Below are 12,858 nucleotides of genomic sequence, written 5' to 3'. Positions count from 1 at the left end.
TGACTTATTTATTCCTGTTGGAGTCAAGTTTGCTATATATTTGTGGCCACAGTAGTAATGAATTAGCTTTGGACTAAGTACTCCAGACAGGGCAGGAAATTCAGAAAGTATTATTAAGGAATGGACTAAGGTGTGTTGAATTTGTTGACAAGGTAAATATAGAAAAATGCAATTTGAGACCAATTTGACAGAGTTTAGACTTAGCTAGATTTAAATTTCAGCACTCTGTATTAGCATTAACTGCTAAATGCTAAAAAATGTCTCTAGTAGTAGCATTTATATAAGCCTCATGTCTTTGTGTCAGCCAGCTTGGTAGCATTAGCAACTGAAACAACAATATTGCATTTTTTTAGTCAAGATAAAATATTGTTACAGGAGTTTAATGAATTGTACAGAATTTTATTTTTTAGGAAAGTGGAACCATTAAAACATAATAAAATGTATTCAACTTGCATACAGAAAAAAATTAAACAGGGCTAAACAGATTAGCCCTAAATGTTAGCATCAGTCTTTTGTTATATGTATATTTTATTTGAGCTACTTTTTACTTCTACGTTGAGTTTAATATTCTCTGCATCTTTAATATAATTAAGAATATTACTAACACAACAGTAATTTTATATTTTCAAATATTATTTTCATTTGACAGCTAGAGTGAGAATAACAGATGGAAACAGATAAAATTCAAAAAGGTAGAGAGAGAAATAAAAGAAAGAAAGGAATCTTAAGGAGCAGATTTAAAGATTGTCTTAAAAGCAGATTTTAAATTATTCTTCCTTCGGTGTTACTTTATATTTTCTTGGCCTCAGAGTTACCACCTCTCAAGAAGCAATGGCGGGTTTCCTTCACACTCTCCATCCATGGAGCACAGAAGCAGCATGTAAGCGGCCTCGAAGCGAAAGTGTCCTCGGGCTGAAGGAGGAGAAGGAGAATTTTTCTTTGTCTCAAACTCCAACACAGATGCTTACCATTAGCATAACTTAGCAGGGAACGAAGGAGTAGAGGAGGTGTAAAATGAGGCCACACGTTACCGGCAGATCTGAGCCTCCATCATTTAACAGCAAAGGCGAGCACCTACAGTAGGTGAAAATGGAATGGAAGGTTTTTCGCTGTTGCCAAAAGACCTGTATTTTTTTATGAATGGACTGGAGAAATATCTGCCAAACGCAGCCTCTGATTCTGCCAAAACACACAATTTGTACCTGAGAATACTCAACAGTTGGGGCCAAGAGATTTTTGATAATGTACCAAAAACGAGTGGAGAAAAAAAGCCTGCTAAAATGATAATATTTAGAACCAAATATCAGGGAAAAAAATTAAAGAATCAAATATGTCTTGAAAAAAAATGATGGCAAAGATTGTTATTGAGTAAACCAAAGACCAAAGAAAATGACAGAATATTTAAGTTAATGGCACAGAGAAGGGAAAAAACACATTTGCATTCAAAATAGACCCAGTAATTGTTCTAACTGCTTCTTTTAAACACCCTACCATCACGGTTAATCAATATGTAGATAATGAGAGCAATCAAGCAGTGATGGGCATGACATTCTGGACTAAAAAGGAAGTCTCTGTTTTAGTCAGAGGCGATGCCCTCGCTATTGATTTGTGTACCTTGGAACCCCACTGACGAAATCTATTGTGACATTTCCATTTCTAATTTAAGGCACTCTGCTGCAGCACATGTGAGTCTGCTGTTATTAGATAGATAGAGAGATAGATAGAGAGATAGAGAGATAGGTAGATAGAGGGAGGGAGAGAGAGAGAGAGTACTTAATCAATCCAAAAGAGAAATTAAAGTGTATGTGGTTGTAATAGTTAATGTTGTAGGGTTTTGGAGACATTAGTTATACATTTCATGTGTAAAATAACCCAGAATCTGATGTTCATACAGTTTTAAATGAAGAGAATATAGAGCTATAAAGATAGTCTAACATCAGGTGAGTCACAGGAGGGTTAGGGTTCGCTCTCTCTTGCCTCCGAAAAAACAAATTCATGTATGTTTATTGTAGTTGGTAATTAAAGTGACACTGATTCTGATCTCGACAGGAAAAACTAAGGTATTGTTTTGACACCGTAAGCCCTTAACGAGGCTCTGCCATGCCAGCGTCGTCAAAGGTCTCCCCTCAGGAAGTGTCTCTTTGACCTCCAATCGATGACCCGGAAAGGTCAGGCCCCCAGCGAGGGCTGCGAACAACCCCTGAGCTTTGTCATGCCGGGCCCGTGTGGCCCGTCCCCCAGGGGCTCGGCTGTGCGTCAGATGGGGTGTTGGCAGATCGACCCCTGCTCGTACGGCAGCTGTCAGTCTGCCGTGAGAAAATCCCCAAAACATCCTCCTCTCTCTCAGCCCCTCGTAACCTTAGATACCTTCCTGGCTAAAGAAAAATACTCCCAAACCACACATTTAAATCTTTTGGGTCATCAAATTTCTAAATGTTTGTACTTTGGTTGGACCAGGAGTTGATGGATTTCCTTCCTCCATTCATAATTTCTCATCACTTTGTTTTCAACTCAGTAAAAAAGGAGGCACAGTCTCTTCAGCCTGTAGCCCCCAGTCCAAAATCATCCTCTTTAACCGCGACTGGCCCTCCTCTCCCGTGCTGTTTGATAGAGCACTGTGGGATGGCCTCGCTGCTGCTTTGTGTGCAGTCGCGGTGAGACAGCGATTGGCGGGGCAACCTGAGCCTGACTTCATTCTGACTGACTGGGTTTTCCTCAGAAGCGCAGCCAATTGGATTAGCGTTGATCATGACTCGAGATGATGGGATGTTAATCAGGACTGATCAGGCACTTAACAGCCTCTCAGATGCGCCCCCGCTCACTGTGGGGCCATAGGTAGAGAGCGCAGGCAGGCCTCCCCCTTCAGATCAATGAGCCCTGTTGTTGTCGTCTGGATCATATTGACAGCCAACTGAAAGCAGATAAAGCATTTATAGGAGCTCGCCGCACACCCTGTTTTATGATTGTCATATTTCACTAACAGGGCCCCCGTCAGGAAAGGGCCGAACAAATGAGATTTGAAGTGAGCTGTTTGTGTAAGTGATAGCCATTGATGTCAAATCCTTTTGGAGGACGGATGCTTTTAACTTTAATTTATACATCATGAATCCTCTCAGTCGGTAATGGTCTGGTTCACATTCATACAGGTACACATGCTGGTATCTGTAGGACAATACAGCTGTTTTCTGGTTTGGAGAAAGCTGCTGCATGTTGGGAAGAAGCTGTTGTGACTATCAGATCAGTTTGTTTGATCCTTTGTCAAATGTCACGTCATCCTCTAAAGACACATAAAGGAAGTGAATGAATGAATTTGTGCAAAGTGACGTAACTGGAGAAGGACGTGGTGGCTCAACTTGCATTTTTTCTGTCCAGTGATTGTATAAAGTCTATTTTGGGGGTTTATTTATTCACGCTACCAAATATAATGTTCGGCAAATAGTCACAATCTGTATTTTCACCTGCTCTCAAAACCTACATACTTGAGCATCCCAAGTTATTTTTTAATAGGGTGTTATTTACCATCATTCAGTATCTAAATTCATATTTTCTCTCTTCCTCTTCCCCGTGTAGTGGCTTTCCACGGACTGCAGCTGAAGATCAAGAGGGAGCTGCACAGCCCGTGTTCAGAGCTGAGCTCCAACTGTAGTCAAGAACGGCCCTTCAAACTCCAGTATGGAGAGAAGTGCCCATATAACGTCAGGTGAGCGCCACACAACACCTGAATTGAACACACAACTTTAAATTGGCAACATTTAAAAGGTGTTATAAGCACAGCTAGTTAGTATATGGGTTGTTTTTTGGTTCCATATTCTGCTCTTAACCACCAGCTTTATTGGAAATGGTGTTTAATGTTTCCAAACACCAAAAATAAATGAAGCAGCTCCTGTTCTTAGTGGAAAAATACACTTTTTTTTCTCCATTACACTTTTATTAACCAAACATCAGAATATTTTAGGAATCCTGAATAATAATAAACTAAAGTTGTTTTTTCTGGAAATGACTTTGCACACACTTGTTTAACATTTCATATCAGATGAAGCTGAAACTCTTATTTTTTAAATATAAATCCAACACTGAGTACTGAGTTAAGGGGCCTGTAAGATCCGAGTGTTGCTTAGTTACACTCAATCTTGAATTTGATTTGTAATAAACAACTTTTTTTTTACTCATTTGCTTGTATAATATGTTGTATGCAGAAATGAATCTTGAAACTGTCTTTCATAAGATTCATTTGCTCACCTGGTGACATCTGCTCAGACGCATAAAGAGGACAAAGAAAAAGACATGTTGGCTTTGTTTCCATTCAAATCTCCACAGTTTACATCAGAAGGTGGTGCTCCTTAATATTAATATATCCACCAAAATAAACTAGAAAGCATTTTATTTAATAAATTATAACGTGGAAGGACGAATGTGTGACAAACAAAAGATTTTGATAATAAGATTTTTTTATTTATTTTTTTTTAAATCAAACTCCTTTTAAGAAAATACCAATTTAACATGATAGCATGCAAAAGCAACCGTTCATATAAATGGAGCTTTGAAGAAATTAGTTGTAGTCTCTCTTTTGTTCACCAGATTCAAAGAGATGTTTTTCTCTGACATCCTGCACAACAAGTAAACTAACTAAATCAAGTGTAATTTCTTTTTTTTTAAATTAAAAGAAAAAAAACAACTCCTTTTTCTTTCATTTCTTGATATTTTTTTCTCTCTCTCTCTTGAAAAATGAGCAGTATCCAGGTAACCAGAGTAATGTATAATCTAAATTTACCATTCAGTCAGGTGTTAAACACATTTAACACCTGAAGCTTATCAACAACAGCATCTCAAGCACAAATATATGGATAAAACTTTATTCCAACACAATTACAAACACAATACTAAGGTGAAGTGTGTAATTAAACATTTCTGCATCATCTCCAGAAGAGTTCAAACCCTGCCTTTAATCACTTTGGCTCTTCTTCTTGTCACTACAGTGCCTATGAGCAGAAGCAGCCTGCAGGAATGAAGCCCTCCAGCCCAGTGACACCCCCTTGTAGCACCCCTGTATCCCCCCTCCATCATGCTTCACCCACAGCGGCCCCGACACCCAAACCAGACAGGACCTACACCCACATACCGCCCTCGCAGCCTCTCCCTGACAACGCCTACTCTATGGACCACAGGTACAGCAACCCCGCAGCCTTTTACATTTACATCACATTTACATCTGCGGCTCTCAGCTCAGAGCAGATGATAATAAGGTCACAGCAGCAGCAGCAGATGCAGATCAGAGTTTTAGTTACAGAGACGTTTCGAAAAGGCGGGGCTGTTATAGACGTCTCATGTCTCATTGGTTGAGTCGATCCACATCCACAATGGGCGGAGCAAAGAAATACAGCTTTACACAAATTCAGGTCTAGCAGTTAGAGGAAAGTCAAATAATAAATAAATAATAGGCTTAAATATTTCCTTTTTTTGCTTAAAATCTCACTCAGATTTATCATAGGATCATAGAAGGTCAGCAGATCCCCTATCTTACTGAGACAATGTTAACCTCTTAGATCATAACCATTATATTAAACCAATAAAAGTGAATAAAAGTCATCACCATTTTACAAGACTGCCATGTATTAAAAAATGCACAGTACTAACATTCTCTACATACTCTCTGCTCAGCTATTCAGACTTACTTTGCACATATTGTCACATTTCTAGTGTCATTTTAGCATTGAAGTCTATTCTTGACGTTGAAGAGGAATGCGTAGGGAAAGGTCCACTTGCTAACTTCCAGAGCTTTCAGCTGGATCAGTGTCTAAGATAATCAGCAACTATTTTTAAATAAAACATGGCAGCAGTTTCTGTAGTTCCAGCTTCTTAAATGTGAGGATTTGCTGCACTGTACTGTATGTAAAATGTATACTTTACTGCAATGTCTGATATTTATGGATCAAATAATCATTGGATGAATCAATAATGACAATAATCATCATCAGCTGCATCTCGTATGGTCCTGATTCATCTACCATGTCATGCAATATGTATTCTGAATTATTCCAATTTAACTTTGATTTTTCTAACTTGTCATCTGTCATTATTTCTCCTCTGCTAACACAGTACAACTCAACATTATGAGTCTCAGCTGATTATAATGAATCCACTGATTTTTGTCGACCTCCTCAGATTTCGACGTCAGCTCTCAGAGCCATGCCACTCGTTCCCCTCCCCGCCGACGATAACTCGGGACGGACGACCCATCTACCACAGGCAGATGTCAGAGCCCAGCATCCCCTTCCCTCCTCAAGGCTTCAAGCAGGAGTACCCCGACCCCCTGTTCGAACACCCGGCCATGATGGGTGCGCCGCTACCCCACACATACCCCGCCACTATGATGATCAAGCAGGAACCGAGGGACTTCACTTACGACTCAGGTGAGAAATAAAAAAAAAAAGAAAAAAAAAGTGCTGGTCTGTGTGTCGGTGTGTGTGTAAATCGTAAATGCGCTGGTACATAAAAATTTAAAAAAAGAAACTGACTTCAAATGAAAACCTTTAAAATGGACAGCAGCTTTATTTCTTGCTGCCAGAGCATTATCATTTCAGGAATGGGAGAGGACATGGGAGGAGGGGGTGGCGTTTATTGAGTTTGCCCATTATTAGGGCAGGGGATCTGGTTGGGCCGGGTGTCTGTGCCGGTCACCATTTCCTGTGGTGCTCTAATAGAAAAGAGGGATGGTGGTGGTGTGTGTGTGGGGGGGTGGGGGGGGTTGGGGGGGGGCTATGCCTGGTCACAATCCAAAATCCGCCCTCCCACGCTTGTCCGCTCCCTTTAGTTAGACAGTAACGGGACCTTATCAGCAGCCTTGAGGCCTCTGCAGAGCCCCGAGGCTACATCAGGACATGAATGAACATACGCCGGACTGCTGGGTTCATTCACAAGGCGGACAGAGAGGACCCAGGAGAGACAGAGCTGAGTCTGTGTGACCAGTCATGGAGAAAAGCTACCTCTTCCCATGGCGATGAGTTTAAGAAAAACACTGTGAGCCTCTGTCAGGTCTTCCCTCTCTCTCTCTCTCTCTCTCTCCTCTCTCTCTCTCTCTCTCTCTCTCTCTCTCTCTCTCTCTCTCTCTCTCTCTCTCTCTCTCTCTCTCTCTCTCTCTCTCTCTCTCTCTCTCTCCCTCTCTCTCTCTCTCTCCTCTAGACGTTGTTTTCCTAACAGCAGCTTGGTAGTTTTTGTCATGGAAAAGCCAGGCAACTGTGATCTGGGTGTTTTTCTCACTTGACAAGTTAATTTTGTTTTTATTGAGTTTCATAACTGTGTGACTCCTAATTTTTTTTTTTTTAACATGGGCTTCAGGACAAAGACCCTTTTTCTTGAAACCCCCTTGTAGCTTCTGCAGCTCTTTTGAAATGACCTAATGTGGCCTATTAGCAGCAATATGTAAAAAAACTAAATTATGTAAAGCAAAATAAATATAAAAAATGAAATAGAAATAGCCATTACATGTCCTCAGAGCACAAAAGCAAAATAGATTTAAGTTGCAATGATGTAAAACTAAACAAAAAGAAGCAATTCTTACATTAAAGTTGAATCAGCAATTAATCAATGATCATATCTATTATATTTTCTGACATATACACTAAGCTGTTTGTTGTCAGCATGTTAGATTTAATGCAGCAAGTAGAATAAACTTATATTCTTGCATTGTCAACCAATTGTAGAGGCCATAAAGGTCACTGAGGAGTGTGCTGACGACATTATAAATAGAGAGAAGCTATATTTTGGTTCATAGTTAAAGTGCCAAGAAGTCCTGCCAGCCTTGTGTCCAGCTCTGTACTGTACTATATATCCAAGATGGAGCATCAGAGTGAATTTATTAGCAGTCACAGAGGAGCATGTTGACTGGAGCAGGCCTGTTGGAAAGGATGGGCGGGGAGCTGGTAATTTCATTAGCAGCAATTTCCTCCACAAGCCCATTACTTTGATGAAGTTCAGAGAAATGTTTATGGGCTTAAATGAAGGGCCTCAGTCTGTTTATTGAACATTCACTTTGTAACTTGTTTGGCCCTTTCTGATCATAAGCCCCGCGCGGCTGTGATGTCTGTGTCGTGGGAGGTTCTGGCCAATTCTGACCATGAGAACAGAAAGAAAACTAGTAAATACATACTTCTGTGGAAAAAGTGCACGTTAATATAAGAACTGCTAATGATTATATGTGTCAAGTTTAACCATTTTTACGACGTAATTGGTATAAAATCTTTCAAATGGTATACAGTATAAATAAAGCTGTAAACCTTGAGATTGAGAAAATGACTGAACCTTCATCAATATAAGAACCACACAGTTTTTTTTGCACTTAAAATTAAAAAATGACACAACCCTTAGCTGTGTGTAGCTAACATGCTCCAAGAGTACAAGAATCAAACACCTTCAGGTACCAAAAAAAAAGTGTGTAAATGCATCATCTCAAACCCTCGCATACTGAAAAACATGTACATCGTGTCAACTTGTGTTTTCACACAAGCGCCGTGTTTTATTCGGTAGTAAATCTTCCTCTGAGTGGAGACGCTCAGAGCGTGTATTAGCTGTGTGATATAGTGAGCTCGCCCGTGGCTGGGAGCCATTGCGATGCCTGTGCTGGAGGGCATATTCTTTAATCAGAGCCAGTGGTGCATTGAGTGAACAGGCTTTGACTGCTCACAGATAACTGAGATAGTGTTCTTAATGCTGCCTTCGGGCCCTTTAACACCCACTCTCCATTCTTGCCTGGCTTTCAGCTGAAGTGCCTAGCTGCCATTCTGTCTACTTACGGCAAGACGGCTATCTGACTCACACTAACAGGACTGAAGGTACCACCGATGATACGTGTGAATGTTGTGATGGTGCACTTTGGATGATTTTTGTAGAATATTACGACAAACGCTTTTTTTTTTTTTCAAACTTGTTTTCCAGGTTGTATGTTTGACAAAGTGGCGAGGCATTTCTACGATGATACCTGTGTCGTGCCTGAAAAGGTTGAAGGTGAGTCCTCTTTAAGTTAGATTTGGTGGCATTGAACAGTAATCCATGCTATTCCCAAACATTTATACAATAATGGTCTGTCTCGTGGTGTGTAGGTGACATCAAGCAGGAGTCAGGCCTCTACCGCGAGGGCCCGTCGTACCAGCGCAGAGGCTCACTGCAGCTCTGGCAGTTCCTGGTGGCTCTGCTGGACGACCCGTCCAACTCTCACTTCATCGCCTGGACCGGCCGCGGCATGGAGTTCAAACTCATCGAGCCAGAGGAGGTGAGAGAAAAGATTACCCAGATTAATTTTGAAATGTTTCATAGATTAAAGAAATGTATGTTAAGAGAGATTAATAAAGAAAAATGGCAAACATTCTCCACACACTTGAAGATTTACTGCTTTTCTCAGTTTGATATCACATTGAATTGAACATATTTGGGTTTTGAACTCTTGGTTGGACAAAAGCAGCAATTCCAACATCACTTTGAGTTCTTGAGAATTATATTGACCATTTATCACCATTTTCTTTACATTTTATAGACTGAACAGTTACTCTGTTAATGTAAGGAAGAAATAATAACAAAATGAATCATTACTTGCTGCCCATTCACCGTGTTACCCAACTGGTCGGGGCAGATGGTCGCCCACCTAGAGCCCGGTTCTGCTGGAGGTTTCTTCCCGTTTAAAGGGAGTTTTTCCTTGCTGCTGTCGCCAAGTGCTTTCTCATGGAAGAATGTTGGATCTCTTTAAATTAAAGAGTCCAGACCTGCTCGATATGAAAAGTGCCCTGAGATCACTTCTGTTCTGATTTGGCGTTATATAAATAAATAAAACTGAATAACAGTCATATGTTGCAGATAAATGTGCAAGTGTGTGATTGAGATTGAAGAACAGGTTGCATCATAAATCTAGGTAAAGTCAGACGATGTCAAAGGTCAACATTTAAAGAGGAATGAATCATATTCTGTGATTTTTAAGTGGTCAGGTCAGGCTTTGGTTTGCCCTAATAGGTTTTTTTCTCTCTCGCACTAACCACTTCTAACCAACTCACCCTCATGGCCAAGCCCCTGCTAAATATTTCACAGAACATATTCCTTTAAATATAACTCATGTTGACGGTTGGGCCTTTTGAAATGGCAACAGAGGCTGGGTCTGTGTGCATCCACATCACACACAGTGGGGCTCAGTCACTGTTGCTCACTGTTGGAGGATGGAGGAGGATGCAGGGTGCAGGCGGGGGGTGGGAGTGTAGAAAGGAGGTGATAGAGGGGTACCTGGCAAAGGTCCACGCAGCCTGACGGTGTCTGGCTACACAGGCCAGCTGCAGCTAACAGGGGGGCCCATTCATGCCATCAGGTGACCGAACACGCTCGCTTTGGGATGTTGCAGACAACCGTTAGAAAGCAGCTTCTGCATTTGCAGCAGGCAGGTGTAGCACGTCATGAAGACAAGGAAACACAGATGTTGATTTCTATCTTTTTTTTTTTGGTGAAGGGGTTGCAAAAAGAACAAAATGACACAAGGAGAAAGAGAAGAATGTAAAATAGAATAAAAATCTGCACAAGAGACGCTGAATAGAGCACCGTGGGGCTGTGGGTTTGGACTGCGAGGCCGGGTGGTGGGTGGTCTGGTAGACAGGTACTGTAACATCTGCTGCCTCCTCCGCTGGGTGTGTGACAAGCTCCTAATGAACACATCCCTGGTCAGGTCTGCTCAGGCTGGACGCACTCTAATTACTGTTATTAGGGAAATATGGATTAATAAGTTTGCTTAGCGTTACAGCTGCCGCGACACTCCTGTCAGGAAATCAGGTCAAGCGTGCATGTCTGCGTTTGACACGTCTGCATTTTATTATCCTGATGTTTACTGACTGTCTTTGTGTTGTTTGTCTGTTTGTTGCAAAGGTGGCACGTCGATGGGGGATACAGAAGAATCGACCAGCGATGAATTACGACAAGCTCAGCCGATCGTTGCGCTACTACTACGAGAAGGGAATCATGCAAAAGGTAAAAAAAAAAAACCCAGACAGAATATTTACTGGCAATAAAAAGATAAATAACATCTGCAACACTGAAGGAGATCCAGATGTTCATGTTTGTTCAAATGGATCTTTTTTGTTGATATCCTGTATACATATAAAGAAATCAACTCACCATTTTAGATGAGAAGTTCTGGCTCACATGCTCACTAAGAGACCTGATTGATACCACCTGTGTTAAAGGAGGGGCATGTCCACAAGGTAGCTTACATAAGGAGGCAGAAAAAAAGAGAAACTGCAAAAGATCAAAGGAGACTGAAACTTTGTTCATGTGCACAAAATCTGTTATCCAGAGTCCCTTAGGTGTTACAAACATCCTGAACTTTAAGAAAAAAAGTCTTTAAGACAAAATGACACTTTGATTTGCAGAGATTTGGATACAAAAGGTGCTCTAGAAGAGATAACTGGTCCTAACCACAAACAACAATACACACAGTATTTAATGTAGTAATCTTTTTCAATTAGTATACAAAAAGAAATTATACTGGCGGGAACTGATAGAATACTTCTGTCAGATATCAAACAGCAACTTGAAAACACAGCTGCCAAATAACCATCAAAAAAAGAGATAGAAAAATGTTGTTTTTTGTGCTTTTGATTGTCATTTTCTTATTCCTGGAGCTTTTTTAACCCATTCACAATTAGTAGTAGTCACTTCCTCCATTTCACATTTGTGCACTGCATGGTAGGAGATTCATGTACATCAACAACACAATACTGACTATTTTAATGTATTTTATTTAGTCACTTTCCAAGTTTGAACCTGCTGCAGACAAAAACCTGCTTAAAATTAATGTGTAGTCTGGAATTGTGACACAGCTCATCTATAAACTGCAGTAATGGAACAGAAAGACTTCAGTATTTAGGAAAATAGGGGCTAGAGTGAAAGGAGGGAACCCATAAAAGACAAAAAATGTCAAATATGCTCACTGAGATTTTGTCTGCTTCTCAGAAAAATTTCCACTCATTGATTCTTTACCTCTTCCTGTTTGTCTCCCTCCAGGTTGCCGGTGAGAGATACGTCTACAAGTTCGTGTGCGACCCCGAGGCCTTGTTCTCCATGGCTTTCCCCGACAATCAGCGGCCGGTGCTGAAGACGGACATGGAGCGGCAGATCAACGAGGAGGACACGGTGCCGCTGTCGCACTTTGATGAAAACATGGCTTATGTACAGGAGGGGCCCTACTGCCAGCCGCACCCCTACAGCGAGGGCTACGTTTATTAACGTCAGCCTCACAACCACACACACACACACTCATATACACATACACACACACATCTCTACTCTACCCACACCCTCCTCCCCCGCCCGCTCCGTACACCTGAAACTGTCATGTCCTCTAATTCACAGTCGCTCCGGGAATAAGACTGAACACATACATGCAGCGGAGCTTCCCCTCTCTCTCTCTCTTTCTTCCTCTCTCTCTCTCTCTATCTTACTCTCTCGCTCACATCAACACAAGAACATCCTCCTTTTTTTGCTCTCGTCTCTCTGACGTCCAAGCCGCACAGCAGGATGGAGAGTGCACTTTATGGACAGGAACAGCACGGCGTTAACCTGCCAGGGGCTAGCTATGTGGTTGGCTTTTAATGCGTGGTTTATGTTTGTACATTAATGTGGGAATATTTCTGTTTGTTTGTTTGTTTGTTTTAATTCCTATGATTTTGAGCATGTGGCACCCTGGTGAGACAGGACTCAACGGCTAATTCATGATCACCCAAGGACAAATCCCAAGACTTTTGATTTCCTGCTACAGTATGTTTACAGGAAACAAAAAAAGAAAAGGAAAAAAAAGTTTCGTCTTCACACGTGCAGCAAACGGAAAGGTCTGTT

The 12,858-nt window shown here is 41.2% G+C and overlaps 1 protein-coding gene across 2 annotated transcripts in view; it reads left to right on the top strand.

Moving 5' to 3' along the window:
* etv1 (ETS variant transcription factor 1) overlaps positions 1-12,249 on the top strand; it is a 19,460-nt gene extending 7,211 nt beyond the window's left edge. Inside the window, exons 3-10 of one of the 2 annotated variants that reach the window (XM_053327412.1) lie at positions 3,571-3,700; positions 4,977-5,165; positions 6,163-6,410; positions 8,757-8,828; positions 8,932-9,000; positions 9,096-9,265; positions 10,891-10,992; positions 12,028-12,249. In XM_053327412.1, the coding sequence (XP_053183387.1) occupies positions 3,571-3,700; positions 4,977-5,165; positions 6,163-6,410; positions 8,757-8,828; positions 8,932-9,000; positions 9,096-9,265; positions 10,891-10,992; positions 12,028-12,249 (1,202 nt within the window). The remainder of the gene's footprint in view (positions 1-3,570; positions 3,701-4,976; positions 5,166-6,162; positions 6,411-8,756; positions 8,829-8,931; positions 9,001-9,095; positions 9,266-10,890; positions 10,993-12,027) is intronic. The other variant, XM_053327413.1, reaches the window with a different exon arrangement.
* Positions 12,250-12,858: the final 609 nt, after the last annotated feature.

Source organism: Scomber japonicus, chromosome 10, assembly GCF_027409825.1.
Source record: "Scomber japonicus isolate fScoJap1 chromosome 10, fScoJap1.pri, whole genome shotgun sequence".
Classification (NCBI taxonomy): Eukaryota; Metazoa; Chordata; class Actinopteri; order Scombriformes; family Scombridae; genus Scomber; species Scomber japonicus.
Note: the sequence above shows the minus strand (reverse complement) of the source record. Positions and strands in the feature narration are given on the sequence as shown.